Source organism: Denticeps clupeoides, chromosome 9 (genome assembly GCF_900700375.1).
Source record: "Denticeps clupeoides chromosome 9, fDenClu1.1, whole genome shotgun sequence".
In the NCBI taxonomy this organism is placed as follows: Eukaryota; Metazoa; Chordata; class Actinopteri; order Clupeiformes; family Denticipitidae; genus Denticeps; species Denticeps clupeoides.
In genome coordinates this window covers 2,156,743-2,177,034 of record NC_041715.1, presented here as the reverse complement: position 1 = coordinate 2,177,034, position 20,292 = coordinate 2,156,743, and the positions used below count along the sequence as shown (strand labels likewise).

The window sequence follows — 20,292 nt, the reverse complement described above, 5'->3', positions numbered from 1 at the left end:
TGGGTAACACACTCGCCTATGAACCAGAAGACCCAGGTTCGAATCCCACTTACTACCATTGTGTCCCTGAGCAAGACACTTAACCCTAAGTTGCTCCGGGGAGACTGTCCCTGTAACTACTGATTGTAAGTCGCTCTGGATAAGGGTGTCTGATAAATGCTGTAAATGTAAATGTAAATGCATGTCACACCTCTTGCTCGGTGGAAGGCCGTTGGACAAAGATATAGAGATCAAAGGTAATGGGCCTCTCAGCAAGACAAAAGCTGCAGAAACATCGTGGCCGTGGCAGAATATCTCATGTTACAAGCCCATCACTCTTAATGATCAGTGGCAACGATAAAAAAAAACAAACACATTAATTACATGAACTTGTAAAGTGAAAAACTGGACTGGATTAATTGAGAGAAAAAAACGAGACAAACAAGCATCAGACTCTGTGACTCATTTCTGTGATGTTTAAAACCCAGAAACTGATGCAGCATCATCTTCATCTCTGATGTTCTACTGATACACGAACCTTCACTGGTAAGATCCTCAGAGGAGAGAGTTTACAGTAAGTATTAAAGTAAGGAAAGACTCTCTCAGTGAAAGTGTGTGTGTGAGTGAGTAGATGTGTGTTATTAACAGCGTCAGAGAACGTCAACTGTCCTCCGTCCCAGTCCAGCGTCACTCTGATCTTCTGCAGTTTCCTGTTAACGCTGAGGAGAGTATATGGTTTCGGTGTAGAACGTTCATAATATTTACCAGCAATATAACTCATCCACCATGTTCCACTCCTGCTGCAAACTGCTCCCTTCCTCCCTGCAGATTCTGTCATGACACCCAGTCTCCAGTCTGTATTTCCCCCGACATCAACATCCCAGCAGTGAGTCCCTGAGTTGAAGCCCTCAGATCCCAGAACAGCTACATACAGATCAAATCTCTCTGGATTTTCAGGAAGCTTCTGTATCTCATCACTGTATCTCACACTGGTCAGATCTTCAGACAGGACGAGTTGTGGGTGAGCAGTGATGGGGTTCAGAGTCACAGGAGCTGAAGAGAGAAAAACACACACATGAGGTTTGGTAGAGAAGATGCAGGTCTGATATTTTATATTCAGAAGTTAGGATTGATATGACTGAATAAACACAAATATTGTTCTTTATTAATACATGTTTCTGTTTATGATAACTCACTATAGTAAACAATCTCCAGCATCTTTCTCAGACTGTAAACTTTGCTGCAGTTTCTATGCTATCATCACAAATTCATTATTCTAATTATTATTACATGTATGTGTGTGTGAGAGACTCACTATAGTGAATAATCTCCTGCATCTTCTCCCAGACTGTGAACTTCAGGATCTCCAGGTGTTTCTCCACATGGATCAGGGCTCCTGAAAGCCTCTCTGGATGCTCCAGTCTGCACTGGGTTCTGGAATAACATTCAGGAGTCAGAGCTGCTGTGGGTTTGGGTTCAGAACCACAGAGATGATAGAGAAGCCTGTCAGTTACCTTGTAATGGTGGTTCTGTAGTTCTGAGAAACAGGAATATGCCAGTTATTATTAATAAAATCTATAAAAATCCTGGTAGAGCAAGAACAGTCTTGGTACCTGCAGGAATGAGACGTCTTCAGCTCCCATCTCCTCTTCTACGGCTCTGATTGTGTCTGAAAGAGATGATATCTCTCTACACATCTTCTCCATCTTCTCCTTCATCATCTGACACTTCTGCTGCTCTTCCTCCCTCAGTGCTGCTATCCTGGCTGCTTCTTCATCTCGTAGAAACTGGTGAAGCTTCTGAAACTCCTCCTTAATCCTCCTCTCTGTGTGTTGGGTCTGGATCTAGAAATAGATTAATGTGTTGTCATGATTTGCATTTAACTGTGTACTTCTTTACATGAGAATTACGACTACAAGACTCTTACTGGTACCGAGAATGAACAAATTTTCAGCAGGTGGATGAGCTTTCTTCTACAGAACGTCCCTGCTTTGGAACAGACTTCCTGCTAATGTTGGGAACTCAGATACAGTGTCAAAATTTAGGTCCAGGGTAAAGACACATCTTTTTAGCCAAGTATCCCATAACAGTTAAAACCCACAAGTACTATAACGATCATCTCACCTAGACTGTCCTAGACACCGGGACACTCGACATGTCCACAGATATCTACCTTAACCACTCAGTCCCAGCCGCCCGAGTCTAATCTGTCTATTTCTGAGTTACTCTAGATCCTGCTTCCTGTTTTTAGTCTGCAGAAAGGGTCAAAGTGTGTGGTGTCAAATGTAGGTCCAGTCAAAGTCCACTCAGACTAACTGTATGGGGTTTTGGGATGAATAAGAAAAAAAACAAGAGACACAAGAACCCAGTACAGTCTCTTTGAGTCTCATCTGCATCATGGTGCGCCCTGCTGGTCCCACTGTTCTTCAATTCTGATTTTCACATGACTATCTGGGTGTGTTATTCCCTGATCTCATTCTGCTCTCATGTGCAAGCATGGAAAAGGATATAATTGATTCCTCGTACCTTAATTTCCTCTGCACTCTGATCATATTTCAGTTTAACGTCTTTGAAGATGACCAGCTTCTCCTGTAAGGGTTTCAGTTTAATCTTCATCTCCTCCTGAAAATATTCATTTTTTATTAAAAACAAAGCATTTATTGTAGATGTTCTGTATTACAGTTGGTTATATTATCTGATGATTTAAATGTATTTTATTTTCATTTAGTTTTCTTACCTTCAGATCCAGAGCTGCTTCATTTATTGGACTGAAGTTGTGGTTTTTATGACTTTTTGAATCCCGACACACCAAACACACAGGCTGCTGATCCTCCAGACAGAAGAGTTTGAGCTTCTCATCATGTTGACTGCAGAGAACCTCAGACCCTGCTGAAGATCTCTGGATCTTTTCTACTGAGAAGGACTCACACAGGTTCTTTAAAGCAAGATTAAGAGGAGGTCGTTCTTTTGAGCTCCTTCTCATACAGACTGGACATTCTCGAGATTCTTTACTCTCCCAGAACATCTGCAGACAAACTTTACAGACGCTGTGACTACAGGACAGGACGAGAGGATCCTTGAAGATTTCACAGCACACAGGACAGGAGAGATCCTCTTCTGAGAAAGATTTTGAAGCCATTTTCTTAATCTGACTGTAACTCCTTATAATCCTCACGATCAAAATCTGCAGCACTGCAACTTACTTTCAGTTTACAGAATATTAGTTTGTACTGTAACATAACATGGAGTTTACAAATGTTGAATAAAGTACCTGAACTAAAGTCCACGGCAGCTTCATCTTCACTTCCTTGTTCTGGAAAGACAAATGTGACCTTTAACCACTAGAGTTCTGTTGAGGAAAAAAAAACATGTACTACGTTGGCAATATAAGTGTGCACTCCCTTAAACTAATACTTAAAGATATATGTAAAGATGTTGTAATTACAGAATTCACTAATTATGTATATTGGTATTTTTTGAAACTCACAATTTTTTTATTTTTTAAAATTTGTTTATTTATTAGCTATAGGTCATAAAAATCAAACTGGTTTTTAAGTATCAAGAGAGAAATGGAACTTTTTAAGAAACTTTTCTCTCTTATTCTCTAAGAAGGAAGAGAATCCAAAGATAATAAAATATTAAATCTCCATCCACCACCCAGCGTTCATCCCTCCCACTGTAGGATACAAAAGCACCGTAGGCATAATGCTGCCTTCTGTCCCTCCACATGACTTCTTCTCGGTCCACCGCATGGACAGGACACGCGACTCAGGGAAGATACGGGGAGGCGGAGTGTGTTTGATGGTAAATAGGAACTGGTGCAATTCCATTGCCCCCCTCACACACTCGTGCTCGCTGAATCTGGAACTATTGTCCATCAAGTGTCGTCCCTTTTACCTTCCTCAGGAGTTTACATCGGTCATCATCAGCGCCGCTTACATTCCGCCGAAAGCGGACACGGACACTGCCTTAGGCGAACTGCAGGAGGCGCTCACACAGCACCAAACACAGCACCGGGACGCTGCGCTCATTGTGGCAGGAGATTTTAATAATGCCAGCCTCAAACGCGCAGCGCCGAATTTCCATCAGCACATCACCTGCCCCACCAGGGGCGAAAGGACACTGGACCATTGCTACACGACAATAAAGGACGGATACAGGGCACAATCTCGTCCACCATTTGGAAAATCCGACCACGCCGCCATCTTCCTCATGCCTAAATACAAACAAAGGCTTAAACAGGAAGTTCCGGTTCAGAGGGAGGTGGCACGCTGGACGGACCAATCGGTGGCCGCTCTTCAGGACGCACTGGAGGACGCAGACTGGGACATGTTCCAGAGTAGTTCCCGAAACATCAGTGAGTTTGCGGAAGCGGTTGTGAGTTTCATTGGGAAACTAACGGACGACACCATTCAGAAAACGATCGTCAGAACGTTTCCCAACCAGAAGCCGTGGGTGGATAAAACCATCCGCGACGCTCTGAAATCTCGCACCGCGACCTATAACGCGGGGCTTGCTTCCGGGGACATGGAACCATACAAGGCTGCGTCGTACAGCGTCAGGAAAGCGGTGAAGGAGGCGAAGCACCGCTACGGGAAGAAACTGGAGTCACAACTCGAACAGAGTGACTCTAGGAGCCTGTGGCGGGGACTACGGACAATAACGGACTATAAAGCACCAACATCCGGTACGACGAACGCGGACGTGTCTCTGGCAGACGAGCTAAATACGTTCTATGCTCGCTTTGAGGCTGCAGATAAAGGCGCTAGCGATGCTACGGCTAGCGGCTCCAGCAGCTGCATACGGGAGGACACTGCATGATGTGAGGAGAGCCTTCAAGAGAGTGAACACCAGGAAGGCAGCAGGACCAGACGGCATCTCGGGGAGAATCCTCAGAGCCTGCGCGGACCAGCTAGCACCTGTGTTTACAGAGATATTCAACCTCTCTCTATCTCAGTCGGTGATCCCCACATGCTTCAAGGAGTCCATCATTGTTCCGCTCCCCAAGAAAACCCATCCTGCCTCCCTCAACGACTACCGCCCTGTAGCCCTCACCTCAGTAGTGATGAAGATCTTTGAACGGCTGGTCAGAGACTTAATCATTTCTTCACTAGATACACTCGACCCACTACAGGTCCACCGGTCCACGGATGACGCCATATCGCATCTCCTCCATACTGCACTCACCCACCTGGACACTCGGAAGGGAAATTATGTTAAAATGCTCTTCATTGACTACAGTTCAGCATTTAACACAATAATCCCTTCCACACTCACCACCAAGCTGGAGCACCTGGGACTCAGATCATCTCTCTGTCAGTGGATCTCCAACTTCCTAACCGGGAGACCACAGGCAGTAAGGATGGGTGGACATGTCTCAACCTCCATCACACTCAGCACTGGAGCCCCCCAGGGCTGTGTTTTGAGCCCCCTGCTGTACTCCCTGTACACCCATGACTGTACAGCCACTATTAACTCCACCACTATCATCAAGTTTGCTGATGACACTGTCGTGGTGGGCCTGATCTCTGACAACGACGAGACGGCCTACCTGGAGGAGGTTGGAAATCTGGCGAACTGGTGCCAGAGGAACAATCTCCACCTGAACGTCAGCAAGACAAAGGAGTTAATAGTGGACTTCAGTACAAAGCAGGAGAGGACCTACCAGACCCCTGTCATCAACAGGAGCCCAGTGGAGAGAGTGGACAGCTTCTGTTACCTCGGTGTTAACATCACGCAGGACCTGTCCTGTCACATCAACACCGTGGTGAAAAAGGCCCGGCAGCGTCTCTACCACCTCAGACGCCTGAGAGACTTCAGACTGCCCTCCAAGGTGCTCAGGAACTTCTGCTGCTGCACCATAGAGAGCATCCTGATGGGAAACATCTCAACCTGGTTTGGGAACAGCACCATGAAGGACAGGCGAGCCCTACAGAGGGTGGTTCGATCAGCCGAACGAATCATCCGTACCAAGCTCCCTGACCTTCAATCTATCTACAGCAAACGGTGCTGCACCAGGGCCAGGAAGATAGTGAAGGACCTCACCCACCCCAACAATGGACTCTTCTCTCTGCTGCGATCAGGGAAGCGCTTTCGCTCCCTGAAGTCCAACACAGAGAGAATGAGGAGGAGCTTCTTCCCGCAGGCTGTCCAAGCTCTCAACAACAGTACATAGAACTCATGCACTTTCACCTCCAATCACTCCAGACTCTTTTGCACAAAATCACTTTGCACATACCACTTTGCACAAAACCACTCTGCACAAAATCACTTTGCACAAAATGACTCTGCGCTTTTTAGGTCCTTACTGCTCTTTCTTTTATGGCTCTTTCTCTCTTTTCTTTAAAAATTAGTTTAAAACTGTAACTCATTTGCACACCTTCACCCTACCAGTTACACATATTTTATGTTAAAGACGTAAAAGTGTAATACTTGGTTATGTTTGCATTATTTGCATATTGGTTCATTGTTTACTTGCAACATTTGCAATACTGTGGTCTGTAGCAGTTGCAGAAAGCATTTCACTGCACATCATACCGTGTGTATGTGACAAATAAAATTTGAATTTGAATGGTCACAGCTGAGTACAGGAGAGTACAAGATAACTCACAAATAAAACCATTCGAACTGTCTGGCTTGTTCAAAAAATTTTGTTTTCATAAATCCTATAGGTCATAAAAACCGAACTGGTTTTCAAGTTTCAAGAGAGAAATTGATTTGAACTTTTTAAGAAACTTCTACAGCCTGCTCTGCCCTTTCCTGTAGAGGGCATAATAGTATCAAGTCCAGTCCAGTTTATAGTTCAGACGAACACCAAGGTACCTGTAGCTCTCACATTTACATTTTTTACATTTATAGCATTTATCAGATGCCCTTATCCAGAGCGACTTACAGTCAGTAGTTACAGGGACAGTCCCCCTCCTGGTGCAACAACTCAGGGTTAAGTGTCTTCCTCAGGGACACAACGGTACTACGTGGGATTTGAATACGGGTCTTCGGGTTCACAGGCGAGTGTGTTACCCACTAGGCTACTACCACCCTGCTCTCCTGTAGTTTTAAGTGATGTCTGCAGTGTAGATGGTGAGGAGGAACATGCCAGAATGTCCCCTGTGGGGCTCCTGTGCTGCAGACCACCTTGAAAAGATCAGGTAGTGCAAATTAAACTTCACCACTCCACTTAATGACCTTTCATCAGTGTGGATCAGATGATTGTTTTGAAGGTCAAATTTTGTCAGTCTCACTAACCCCCTAAAGATATGCAGTTGAATAATGTGATCTCATTATATGATCAATCCAGTTCTAGCAGAGCTACAAAACAAGCAAACAGACCAGCAACCAGCCTCTCCACACCATTACCTTAAAGAAGCAAGTAAAACAGCCATGTGTTTGGTTGTGTAGTAGACGTGCATATGGGTTTAAATTCATTTGAATTCAGTTGATTATATTTTAGAGAAAGAATCAAAATGTATGAACAGAATTTAAATCTATTGGTAACAGGAGGATCAAACCCAAGCCAGTTGAATACAGAGCTCTTTTGTCTACATGATTTGTCTTGTTGAAGAAGTAAAATTGTAACATTTTGCAAACCCCCCCTTCAGTTCTTTTGAACAAAGTGCAGTTGGGATATTTCAGAAACATCAAGTAAGGAAAAAACACCTGAAACTCCTCTAGTGAAGTCAGATGTGACATTCTGCACCTAAAATCTGACAGATCCTGAGCACAAGCATTATCAATAACCAGAGTTTTAATTATATAAAGTGAAGTGATTGTCACATGTGATACACAGGAGCACAGCACACGATGCACACAGTGAAATTTGTCCTCTGCATTTAACCCATCACCCTGAGTGAGCAGTGGGCAGCCATGACAGGCGCCCGGGGAGCAGTGTGTGGGGACGGTGCTTTGCTCAGTGGCACCTCAGTGGCACCTTGGGGTACCCCACTGAAGATGTCAGGTGCCATCACCACAGAGTGAATTTAAAGATCCTGAGGCTGGATACTTCTGACTGGAGCTGAGCAGCAGGATGACTGTGAGTATGGATATAATATCTCCATGTCTGAAAGTCCCTGAAACACACCAGGAGTTTTGAAGTTTATGCACATGGGTCAGGAGGGAGTCCAGAGAGGTCTTCCACATCATCACTGTTTCATCCCTGGACGTACACTCCCACGTGTCCTTTGTGGCTGGCTATGTTTTTGTGTCCTGTCTCTTTTAGGTTGACTTCATGGGAGGAGTTGAAGCCTACCAGCTCCACCTACCATCTGCCTATTGGTCACCTCCACCTATATAAAGAGACTTTGACTAGTGTTCGGGAGGTCCCCAGGGTCTGCTAGGCCCTTACTCTTTTGGGAGGTCCCCAGGGTCCATGGAGATCTGCAAGGAGCTCAGTTGGGGACCTCATTCGTGTGTCTTGTTGCTTTGTGTGATAGACCCTTTGTTGTTAGCCTGTGTTAGCATGCTAGCTTTATGTGCCCTTTTTGTTAACTTTTGTGCGTGTTTGAGTTGTCCCCACTTTCTTAGACCCCTGGACTTAGTTATGTGACAATCACAATAAACTGTGTGCTTTTCTTCTGTACAGGGACATTGTAGAGGTCACCCATCAGAAATATTATAAATGAGGCATTCCTTACTCAGCCAGCCATTTACACTGAGTGTCCACAGGAGTAGCTCCAGGACTAGGGAATGGAGGCAACTCATCCTTCCTGGGTGGTGACACCTGCTTCTGCTGCTGAAGAAATTATATCAGAGGTTCATCTACAATTACTTTTAATTTTACAGTGTGGTGCAACACATGTATATATATTACACCTAATTTTTAAAACCTAACATTCCTATATCTTCAACCATGAAAGGCTACCCTCCTCCACTAGACTTTTTCATCTCTTCATCTTCCCATTCACTCCAGTCAACCAATACATGTATGTTCAGCCTTGAAAAAATGTTCATATCCACCATATTTAAGAACGTTTGTGTGTATTAGTGGCTGTCACCTATCATCCAATAATCAATTAAAATGCATAGAATTAACTAAGTATTACAGTAATACTTAGTAAGTAAAACGTGAGAGTAGGGTGTTCTATCGGGCTGTACTGAGCAGAGGTGGAAAGAGTACTGAAAAAGTTAATTAAGTTTTGCTTAAGTTAATCTTTATTTTGCTTAAATTCTACTTAAGTAAAAGTAAAAGTAAACCATCTAAAAATCTACTTGAGTAAAAGTTTTTTAAAAATCTTAATTTAATATTTAATCGGAGTAAAAGTTACTTATTTACTTTAAATTACTTGATGTGAAAAAGCACTAGTCGTAAATCCAATACAGCAACAGTCATTTTAATTAAACTTTTAGGAGGTATAATTTACATACTATGTTCAAACCACCCCATAAAACATTTATAAGCCCAGTTTGCCCCAATAGTACCAAATTCTAAATTGTATGATCCAACTCAAACATTACAATAAAACATGACAAATGAGCACAAATGACAAAAAAGATTCAATTCATTTTTTCTTTCAGAATTCTATATCCCGGTTCAAATCCCGATCCACCAAGGTGCCACTGAGGTGCCACTGAGCAAAGCACCGTCCCCACACACTGCTCCCCGGGTGCCTGTCATGGCCGCCCACTGCTCACCAAGCGTGATGGTTAAATACAGAGGACACATTTTACTGTGTCACCGTGTGCTTTGCTGCAGTGTTTCACAATGACAATCCGTGTGCACTTTCAGACACACACCTGTCTACATAAGGTCCCACAGTTAACAGTTCATTTCAGAACACAAACCAAGCAAGAAGTCAAATGAATTGTCTGTAGACCTCAGAGACATGATTATCTTGACAAATCTGGGGAATAGTACAGAATATTTCTGCTATTATGAAGAGTCCAATGAGCACAGTGACCTCCATCATCCATAAGTGCTACAAGTTCAAAACCACCAGATCTCAAATTGGGGGACTAGGGGAGAAGCATCTTAGTCAGTGTCCCGACTACGGACTTACGGGGGAAGGAAGCACAGAGGTCTGGCATGCTGGGAACGGGGTTTTATTATAAAATAAACAATTAACAAATACAAATAAATAAAGGCGCGGTGGCCAAGAACGGGAAATAAAGAGGAGAACTCAAACGAGCCCGCAGGCGTGTGGCGATTGCCAGAACTTAAAACACAACACAGAAATCTGAGGTTCGTGCTCTGAGTCCACGAAAATTGGCCACCAGTGATAAGCCCAGCTGCAGTCAATCCTGACAGAGCCCCCCCTCCAAGGGCTACGTCCTCTGCCTTTTTCCTCTGCGCTTTTGTCGGGAGGGACGACATTCTAGTGGACCTTAGTGCACGTATGTGAAGTTGTGTATTTTTGAGTTCTGGCAATGGCCACACGCCTGCGGGTTTGTTTATGTTCTTTCATTAAGTTAAATTGTTTTCGGCCGCCGAGTCGTGTTTATTTGTGTTTATTTATTGTTTATTAATAATAATAATAATGCCGTTCCCAGCATGTCACACCTCTGCGCTTCCTTCCCCAGTAAGTCCGTAGTCGTGACAGTCAGGGAGGTGACTAAGAACCCAATGGTCACTCTGTCAGAGCTGCAGAGTTGACAGAGGAGAAACTAGAAGAAGAACCATGTATGCAGAAATCCACCAGCCACTCCTTAGTAGTGAACTAACTGAACTAATATTCATTCCAGCAGATTCTTCACCACATCAGGATCTTGCTATTTACCTGGACAACTCACAGCTCTCTCCTTCTACAACAGCCCGCAACCTTGGAGTAACAATAGACAACCAACTCTCCTTCTCGACTCACATCAGCAACCTTTCCCGCTCATGTAGATTCCTTCTCTACAATATCAGACGAATCCGCCCTTATCTGTCAACCCAATGAACTTCCCCTCGAGGTCAGAACAGCTCAGTCACTGAGCACCTTCAAACGACAGCTCAAGACCTTCCTCTTTAAAGAATATTTAGATTAAATTGTAATTTTCTTGTTGTCGAACTTTGTGTACAGAATCTACAACAGAGTGAATAAAATAGATGTATTCATAGTTGGGGTCCTAGTGAACAGGAATTTATCTCTTCATCGATGGTAACTTAAGCACGTTGTAAGTCGCTCTGGATAAGGGCGTCTGCCAAATGCCGTAAATGTAAATGTTAGTAAAAGGGACATGGCACATGGAGTTTGCCAAAAGCTGAAGGACTCTCAGACCATGAGAAACAAAACTCTCTGGTCTTTGGTATGAATGTCACCGTTCATCACCAGGCCAATACCATCCCTACAGTTCAGCATGTACAGAGACATTGGATGGAAACCTGCTCCAGAGAGCTCATAACGGTTCATCTTTCAGCAGGACAGCGACCCTAAACACACAGCAAAGATATTAAAGGTGTGGCTTCAGGACAACTCGGAATGTCCTTGAGTGGCCCAGCAAGAGCCCACACTTGAATTCGATTCAACATCTTGGGAGAAATTCTAAAATGGCTTCGTACCGACGCTTCCCATCCAGTGGATGGAGCTTGAGAGGTGCTGCAAAGTGGCTAAGGATAGGTGTGCCAAGATTGTGGCCTCATTTTCAAAAAGACTTGAGGCTATTTTATTTAATTTTCTTTAGTAAAAATGCTAATACCTCAAGTAGGCGTGTGGCGATTGCCACACGCAATCGCCACACGCCAATCGCAATCGCCATGTTGTCACTTTGGGGGTTGTGTATTTAATTCTGGAAAAAATGCATTTAATCCATTTCGGAATAAGTCTGAACATAGAAAAATATGGAAAAACTGATGCACTATGAACACTTTTCAGATACACTGTACAGGCTGTTCTACTAACTACATGAACTTGTAAAGTGAATAACTGGACTGGATTAATCCCTCTGGGAACATCTGCTGCTTTGGAAATTACGCCTCTCTGTGCCAAACAGTGAGAATTTACAATACGATATTCTACCATATTCAAGCCTAGTTATTTAGATAAAAACACGATTTTAATATACAAACCCGGCCACTAGATATGAACATGCCAGAATATTTCTTCTGAGCAAGACACTTAACCCTGTCACGACTACGGACTTACGGGGGAAGGAAGCGCAGAGGTTTGACATGCTGGGAACGGGCTTTTATTATATAATAAACAATAAACACAAATAAAGAATGGCTCGGTGGTCAAAAACGGGAAATAAAGGGGAACAACACAAACAAACCCGCAGGCGTGTGGCGATTGCCAGAACTCAAAAGTACACCTTTAACATAAACAGGTCAAGTTTGTACACAGAGTTCACGGAGATTCCAAAAGGGCGGAAGTCTTCGGCATTTATGCGCCGTCAGGATTGGCCACCAGTGTTGAGCCCAGACTGTCTCTGTCACTACTGATTGTAAGACTCTCTGGATAAGGACGTCTGGTAAATACTGTAAATGTAAATGTTTGTGTGTGAGGTCCTGTGTGTGTTCTGCTGTGTGAGGATCAGCTCCAATTCAGCAGCTGCTTCATCTCAAATACAAAACTGATACCATCATCATCATCATCAAAACACCCCAAATATGAGTTTTATAGACTGACAATTAATTGTGAAGAAAAAAATAGAGAAACAAGCATCAGACTCTGGGACTTGGTTCTGTGATGTTTAAAACACAGAAACTGATGCAGCATCATCTTCATCTCTGATGTTCTACTGATACACGAACCTTCACTGGTAAGATCCTCAGAGGAGAGAGTTTACAGACAGTATCAAAGTGCGGAAAGACTCTCTCAGTGAAAGTGTATGTGAGAGTGTGTAGATGTGTGTTATTAACAGCATCAGAGAACGACAACTTTCCTCCGTCCCAGTCCAGCGTCACTCTGATCTTCTGGACCTTCCTGTTAACACTGAGGAGAGTCACTGGCTTTGGTGTAGAACCTGCTCTATATTTACCAGCATAATAACCCATATACCAGATTCCACTTTTCCTGTAAACTGATCCCTTCATCTCTGCAGATTCTGCCATGACACCCAGTGTCCAGCGTGTATTTTCCCCGACATCAACATCCCAGCAGTGAGTCCCTGAGTTGAAGCCCTCAGAGCCCAGAACTGCCATGTTGTAATCAAATCTCTCTGGATTATCAGGAAGCTTCTGTCTCTCATCACTGAGTCTCACACTGGTCAGATCTTCAGACAGGACGAGTTGTGGGTGAGCAGTGATGGGATTCAGAGTCACAGGAGCTGTAGAGAGAAAAACACACACATGAGGTTTGGTAGAGAAGATGCAGGTCTGATATTTCATATTCAGAATTTAGGATTGATATGACTGAGTGTCTGAATTAACACCAGAGAGAGAAAATATAGTTTTAAAGACCCAGATTATTAAAAAGTGCAAAAATTGTGTTATCAAAAATTCATTATAAAAATTATTTTTGCATGGACGTGCATGTGAGAGACTCACTATATTGAATAATATCCTTCATCTTCTCCCAGACTGTGAACTTCAGGTTCTCCAGGTGTTTCTCCACATGGATCAGGGCTCCTGAAAGCCTCTCTGGATGCTCCAGGCTGCACTGGGTTCTGGAATAACATTCAGGAGTCAGAGCTGCTGTGGGTTTGGGTTCAGAACCACAGAGATGATAGAGAAGCCTGTCAGTTACCTTGTAATGGTGCTTCTGTAGTTCTGAGAAACAGGAATATGCCAGTTATTATTAATAAAATCTATAAAAATCCTGGTAGAGCAAGAACAGTCTTGGTACCTGCAGGAATGAGACGTCTTCAGCTCCCATCTCCTCTTCTACGGCTCTGATTGTGTCTGAAAGAGATGATATCTCTCTACTCATCTTCTCCATCTTCTCCTTCATCATCTGCCTCTTCTGCTCCTCTTCCTCCCTCAGTGCTGCTATCCTGGCTGCTTCTTCATCTCGTAGAAACTGGTGAAGCTTCTGAAACTCCTCCTTAATCCTCCTCTCTGTGTGTTGGGTCTGGATCTGTGTGTGATTAACGTTGATATTGTTAATATTCTTTTTACAGTCTTTGTTCTTATTGCTAAATTGTAGCTGTACAGTATTATTTATATTCAGTGTTTGTAATGTTGTATTTTATTATTTTACTTGAATCTTCTCTGCTGTTTGATTCCAGGTAAGTTTAACGTCTTTAAAAATCTTCAGCGTCTCCTGTAGGGGCTTCAGTTTCATCTTCAGATTCTCCTGAAAAAAAACAGGAAGATTCATCATGTAACAGACCTGAAACCGTCAGCTCAGAATTGGGTTTGTTTTAAAAGTGTGTTGTTAGAAAATATTATTAGATATTTAAAATATTATAAAAAATTGATCATGTATTTAAACAGGTTCATGAAGACAAAAGTTTGACTGATTATACCAACCATAACTGTATAATTTTTTGATGATACCTTAAATTCCACTGCTGCTTCATCTACAGGCTGGAATCTGTGGTTTCTGTGTTTGGCTGAATCCCGACACACCAAACACACAAGCTGCTGATCCTCCAGACAGAAGAGTTTCAGTTTCTCACCGTGTTGACTGCAGAGAACTTCAGATCCTGCTGAAGATCTCTGGGTCTTTTCTACTGAGAAGGACTCACACAGGTTCTTTAAAGCAAGATTAAGAGGAAGAAGTTCTTTTGAGCTCCTTCTCCTACAGACTGGACATTCTCGAGATTCTTTACTCTCCCAGAACTTCTGCAGACAAACTTTACAGATGCTGTGACTACAGGACAGGAGGAGAGGATCCTTGAAGATTTCATAGCACACAGGACAGGAGAGATCCTCTTCTGAGAAAGATTTTGAAGCCATTTTCTTTTCCAAAGACCAGACCTGCTGGTTTAACTTTTACTTTCCCTGTTGAGAAGAATCTTGACTGTAACTCGTTTTATTCCATCTATAATCCTCACGATCAAAATCTGCAGCACTGCAGCTTACTTCCAGTTTACAGAATATTAGTTTGCACTGTAACATAACATGGAGTTTACAAATGTTGAATAAAATACCTGAACGGCAGGATCGTCTTCACTTCCTTCTTCTGGAAAAGCAAACAGAGGGAGGAGCTTTGTTCTATAAATCTTTTGATTGGTCAGAAGGTTTCTGGTTCGAATCCTGAGCCGCCAAGGTACCCCTTGATGAAGGTAGTGTCCCCACACACTTCTCCCCGGGCGCCTTTCTTGGCTGCCCACTGCTCACAGTGAAATGTGTCCTCCCTGAGGGAGCAGTGGGCAGCCATGACAGGCACTTGGGAAGCAGTGTGTGGGGACAATTCTTCGCTCAGTGGCACTTTGACCGGTCAGGATTTGAACCAACAACCTTCTGATTATGCCCCATTTCTATCGCCATTTCTAGCCAATGCAGGACCTTAGACAGGCTAGAGGAACTCTTATTAATGTTAAATTTCCTAATAGGGGACTAGATTTCTTAGTGCAATTTACTGTGACTTGTTTAGCTGTTTACATTTACAGTATTTTCCAGACAGTCCCCCCCCTGGAGACACTCAGGGTTAAGTGTCTTGCTCAGGGACACAATGGTAGTAGTGGGGTTTGAACCTGGGTCTTCTGGTTCATTGGACTTGGCCAATGAAAGCGCTTGGTAGGCGTGTAAACTGTAGAATCGTATGCAGAAAGTGTGTGTGAGAGATGTGTGTAGACGTGTGTTATGTTGTTTGTTCCCCCCATACAGATACCAAGATGCGCTAAATGAGATTCCACCATCAACCAGCAGGTGTCAGTGTTGCACTAGTTTAAACCTCCAGGTTTGACTGCTGCTTTGTGCAAAGGTGTGAATGGTACTGGCGTTCGTGCCGCAAACTGAGTGTGTGTATGTGTGTAAGAGAGAGAGAGAGGGAGAGAGTATTATATTAAAATTAAAATAGGATATTAACCCTGGTGTTAACATGTTCCTTGTATTTCTTTAGATTTGTGCCTAGTAATAATATACCTGCCATACATCTACCGGCTGGGCAGAGGTGGCCTAGCAGTTAAGGAAGCGGCTCATTCGAATCCAGATCGGACAAGGTGCCACTGAGGTCCCCTTGATGAAGGACCCGTCCCCACACACTACTCCCCAGGCGCCTGTCATGGCTGCCCAGTGTCACCCAGGGTGATGGTTAAATACAGAGGACACGTTTCACCGTGTCATCGTGTGCTGCGCTTCAGTGTTTCACAATGACAATCACGTTCACATCCAATCCACGAGATTCATCTCCTGCTTCCAACATCTGTCTTCCACAATCCGGAACAGGCTGGAGACCAGACCTCTCTCTGGGTTAACAGGAAGGAGTTTTATATTCAATCTGTGCAGATCTCTGGGTATCTGGAAAGTTCTGGCCTTTTATTCTGTAGCCGTGATTCAAATTACAGGACGGAAAGCCTCCCCTGAGACATATTTTATATTTTTATTTAGTAAAAAGTACTGCTATGTCAGTGTTGAAGGTTTATATTTAATTAAGTTGCTCTGATTACGTTTTTTGTGTAATTGTCACGTTGTTGTTACTGTGTCTACTGTATACAGTAGGATATAAACCCCCTGTAATCTAGATCAGTCGTTGCTTCTTCGGTTTCTCTCAGAAAGTAAATTCTCTGCTGATTTTTGGAGGCCGTTTGTCCCTCTGCTTGGCTTCTGGGAGTGTCATCATCAGAGGGTCATCATGGAAGTTCAGTCTGAAGATACAAGTCAGAAGCTCAGACTGGGAACCTTCCCTCAGAACGACTGCCATTCCAGTTCCATCTGAAAGTTTTGGTCCCGATCACAGGAATGAAATAATTTATAAACGGTTTCAGGCTGTTGAATGTGGTTTGGCGTGTTTGTGTCCTTGTGAGGGTAACAATGGAATGCAGCGCTGAAACCCAAACACCACACACACACACACACACACACATTCCTCAATTCAAGGTTGCGCATTTGCGCGCCGTTGTCGCCCGGTAGGACTGTAACTGCATGAGATTTAAAATGCAAAATGCGCCTCATATCCATGTTAATGAGGGTGTGGGGGGTGTGCGGGTTTTATTTAAATACAGAAAAAAAGAATATCTGATTATTTCTGGCTGTTTGTTGGCCGAGACGTCCTTCAGTGTTGCACAAACCCACGACATCGGAGAACGAAACCAAAGTGAAGGTCTTGCTGAGGGACCAGCTCCTCAGCCTCCACGCCCGGCCTGCACCCGCTGCACTAACGCGTGTCTCTTGGCGTCTCTTCTTCATGCGCAGGGTGTTAATGTGTGTTTAACGGTTGGTGGTAGACGGTGTGTGTGTGTGTGTGTGTGTGTTGTGTGTTAACATATGAATGGACGGAGGAGGAAGTTCTGTCAGGAGGAGAGCGCGTTTGTACGAATCTGGGCATAAAGACACGACCCTCGGGCAGGCTGAGCGGGACTCCGAGGCTGGAAGACAGGATGGCTGCTGCTCAAACCGCCGCGTGGAGACCAGAGTTTCACGTCTACGGCGGACGGGTGGCCAACACACTCATGGCAGGTGAGAATCTAATTTTCTGCAGTGCCTACAGAAAGTTGACTTAAACTTCGTAATAAATTTCAAGCATATGTTCCAAATATATATGTGTGTGTATATATATAGAATATAATATGTGTGTGTAGGAACAGTATAAGTGAACTTTGCGTCAAATTATTGCCACTATTTGTGGATTCCGAGCTCTAAAGTCCGTTGCAAGTAAAGCTACACAGCGTATTGTCTTTAGATGTTTATGTCCATACCTACAAGGTAAATGTATTTCCAAGTCTGTCTGGCAGGAAAGAGGCTGTTTGAGCTCAAATGTTACTTCAGCAGTTACTTCCCCCGATACAGTTAAGTGTGTGTATGTTTGTATTGTATATGAGCTACATGCTTGTTTCTGTGTGTGTGTGTGTGTGTGTGTGTGTGTGTCTCAGACGTGTGTTCAGACCAGACTCCTCTCCATGAGGCAGCCCTGCAGGGTCGGCTGCTGCTGTTGAGGAGATTGATTTCCCAGGTACACACACACACACACACCTACATCCACCTCATCGTGCTGTTAGTACATCTAATCGTCCACCGTATTTCCTGTACGCTGTTTATGTATCAAAATAAATTAATTTTAAGTTCAAATAAATCGTGTCATTAATTACTCGGAGGCTGTAGTCTGTAAAAATGATTAAAACGATGAAATAATTCACATCAGCTTCACCCCAAGTGGCTATGAAATAACAGCTGAAGATTTCCTTATAACGAGGTTGTTTGATTTATTATGACATATTATAATGAGTGTCTGAATGTGCAAGTGACAATGAGCAGCGGTTCGCTGATGTCTGTTCTTACTGAAGGGCCTTGCTGTGAACATCTCCACCCTGGACGGGGTCACTCCGCTTCACGAAGCCTGCGCCGGCGGACATTTCGGCTGTGCTAGTACCCTTCTGGACCACGGAGCTAACGTACGATGCCGCAGCTTTCTGTAATATTTACAGCTATCAAACAGATGCCTGTGTGTACATGCTGAAGGCATCAACAGGGGTGAACGGGATGGTGTCGTGCGCCAGCAAACCGACTTGTGGCTTTTTACAGCGCTATTGAACTTAATGAGCATGGAGCTGATGAGGCACATCATCAAAACACAGTTATTTAACACTATTTGTGTGTGTGTGTGTGTGTGTGTGTGTGTGTGTGTGTGTGTGTGTGTGTGTGTGCATTCGGATCTGAATATATGTGTATTTTCTAGGCAAATGCAGTCACAGTGCATGGAGCCACGCCCCTCTATTATGCATGCTGCAATGGAAACCCCGCCCTTGCCAGCCTCATTCTGAAACACGGCTCCGCCCACCACCCTGCACATCTGCTTTCCTCACCCATCCACGCGGCAGCAAAGAGAGGTGTCTGTCTGTGTGTGTGTGTGTGTGTGTGTGTGTGTGTGTGTGTGTGTGTTTATGCATGTAAGAGAGTGTTAAATATGTGCCAGGATCATTGTCACACAGAAAATTACACACAATGTTTACAAAAACCCAGATTGTGTGTGTGTGTGTCTACGTGTGTGTGTGTGTGTGTGTGTGTGTGTGTGTGTGTCTAGGTCACACAGCAAGTTTGAAGGTGCTGCTGTCCCATGGCGTGAATGTGGACCTGGAGCTGCCTGGAGCCGGAACGCCTCTCTACTGCGCCTGTGAGGCCCAGAGAACCGAGTGTGTTCACATGCTGCTGCTGAACGGTTAGAACACACACACAAGCACAACAGCTAAAGAACAACACACGGGGACAATTAGAACCATTAGAATCAGAGCACAGATTCAGACACTGCCGCTGAACTGCAGGGGTCAACATGAAGCTGATATCACTCATTAAAGGCAGGTGTTAGTAGCCAAGCAGGTAACACACTCGCCTATGAACCAGAAGACCCAGGTTCAAACCCCACTTACTACCATTGTGTCCCTGAGCAGGACACTTAACCCTGAGTGTCTCCAGGAAGGAACTGTCCCTGTAACAACTGATTGTAAGGGTGGTAGTAGCCTAGTGGCTAACACACTCGACTATGAACCAGAAGACCCGGGTTCAAACCCCACTTACTACCATCGTGTCCCTGAGCAGGACACTTAACCCTGAGGGGGGGACTGTCCCTGTAACAACTGATTGTAAGGGTGGTATTAGCCTAGTGGGTAACACACTCACCTATGAACCAGAAGACCCAGGTTCAAACCCCACTTACTACCATCATGTCCCTGAGCGAGACACTTAACCCTGAGTGTCTCCAGGTGGGGACGCTCTGGATAAGGCCGCTTTGGTGGTTCGGGAGGTTGAACCCGCAACCTTCAGATCACGAGTCCGCTTCCTCACCTGCAAGGCCACCACTGATCGTTTGTGGTGACTGTTTGCCAAACTGCACACCTATCTGCATCCTATCTACAGGTGCAGACGTCCAGCGAGGGCGTGGTCTGGACACGCCCCTGCACGCAGCAGCCAGGGTGGGCGGGGCCATGGAGGTGGAGCTTCTGCTGCAGCACGGGGCGGACAGGGCGTGCCGGGACTCGGCAGGGAGGAGCGTCGTGGAGCTGAGCGCACAGAACAGCCGGGCGTGGCGTCTGCTCCAGTCCACGGGTACGTGACCCCCCCGACCCCCCGACGCCCGAGAAGCTCAGACGCTGACGGACGGGTGTGTCTTTCAGGTGCCGATTCCCTCGCTCAGCTCTGCAGGCTCTGCATCCGGCGCTCTCTGGGCAGGAAGAGACTCGGCAGGACACACACCCTCTACCTCCCACACACTCTACACAACTACCTCCTGTACCAGTAGCACACACACACACACAAATACACACCTCCGATGACGTATGATCAGAGTGACCAATCGTGGAACAACATCAGATCAGGATGATGATGACGGACCGCGCGTGGAAAACCCCGGGAGAGAATGTTCC

At 44.6% G+C, this 20,292-nt stretch overlaps 3 protein-coding genes across 3 annotated transcripts; 1 reads left to right on the top strand and 2 right to left on the bottom strand.

Annotated features, from left to right (window-relative positions):
- Positions 1-487: 487 nt before the first annotated feature.
- Positions 488-11,649, bottom strand: LOC114796776 (zinc-binding protein A33-like). The gene is made up of 6 exons (XM_028991260.1): positions 11,619-11,649; positions 9,693-9,712; positions 1,593-1,823; positions 1,494-1,516; positions 1,295-1,413; positions 488-1,032 (listed from the first exon to the last, which is right to left on the bottom strand). Exons 1-6 carry the CDS (start codon positions 11,647-11,649, stop codon positions 488-490), a joined length of 969 nt encoding a protein of 322 aa, XP_028847093.1.
- Positions 11,650-11,864: 215 nt separating this feature from the next.
- LOC114797413 (zinc-binding protein A33-like) lies at positions 11,865-14,971 on the bottom strand. The gene is made up of 7 exons (XM_028992366.1): positions 14,926-14,971; positions 14,330-14,776; positions 14,031-14,126; positions 13,677-13,907; positions 13,578-13,600; positions 13,379-13,497; positions 11,865-13,158 (listed from the first exon to the last, which is right to left on the bottom strand). Exons 2-7 carry the CDS (start codon positions 14,729-14,731, stop codon positions 12,614-12,616), a joined length of 1,416 nt encoding a protein of 471 aa, XP_028848199.1. The 5' UTR covers positions 14,732-14,776; positions 14,926-14,971; the 3' UTR covers positions 11,865-12,613.
- A 2,147-nt stretch (positions 14,972-17,118) lies between these two features.
- On the top strand, positions 17,119-20,241 carry asb11 (ankyrin repeat and SOCS box containing 11). Its single transcript, XM_028992416.1, has 7 exons — positions 17,119-17,395; positions 17,809-17,888; positions 18,220-18,327; positions 18,612-18,762; positions 18,957-19,091; positions 19,787-19,975; positions 20,044-20,241. Exons 1-7 carry the CDS (start codon positions 17,317-17,319, stop codon positions 20,166-20,168), a joined length of 867 nt encoding a protein of 288 aa, XP_028848249.1. The 5' UTR covers positions 17,119-17,316; the 3' UTR covers positions 20,169-20,241.
- The last annotated feature ends 51 nt before the right edge of the window (positions 20,242-20,292 follow it).

Coding starts and splice junctions, on each gene's coding strand:
- LOC114796776 (XM_028991260.1), bottom strand. CDS start 11,649: ATGGCGATTGCGATTGGCGTGTGGCGATTGC. Junction 9,713..11,618: donor GATTGGCGTGTGGCGATTGC/GTGTGGCAATCG, acceptor GACCTTATGTAG/ACAGGTGTGTGTCTGAAAGT. Junction 1,517..1,592: donor AAGACGTCTCATTCCTGCAG/GTACCAAGACTG, acceptor CCTGTTTCTCAG/AACTACAGAACCACCATTAC.
- LOC114797413 (XM_028992366.1), bottom strand. CDS start 14,731: ATGGCTTCAAAATCTTTCTCAGAAGAGGATCTCTCCTGTCCTGTGTGC. Junction 13,908..14,030: donor AAACAGCAGAGAAGATTCAA/GTAAAATAATAA, acceptor AATCACACACAG/ATCCAGACCCAACACACAGA. Junction 13,159..13,378: donor GAAGGATATTATTCAATATA/GTGAGTCTCTCA, acceptor TTCTCTCTACAG/CTCCTGTGACTCTGAATCCC.
- asb11 (XM_028992416.1), top strand. CDS start 17,317: ATGGCTGCTGCTCAAACCGCCGCGTGGAGACCAGAGTTTCACGTCTAC. Junction 19,092..19,786: donor TCACATGCTGCTGCTGAACG/GTTAGAACACAC, acceptor TCCTATCTACAG/GTGCAGACGTCCAGCGAGGG. Junction 19,976..20,043: donor GCGTCTGCTCCAGTCCACGG/GTACGTGACCCC, acceptor TGTGTCTTTCAG/GTGCCGATTCCCTCGCTCAG.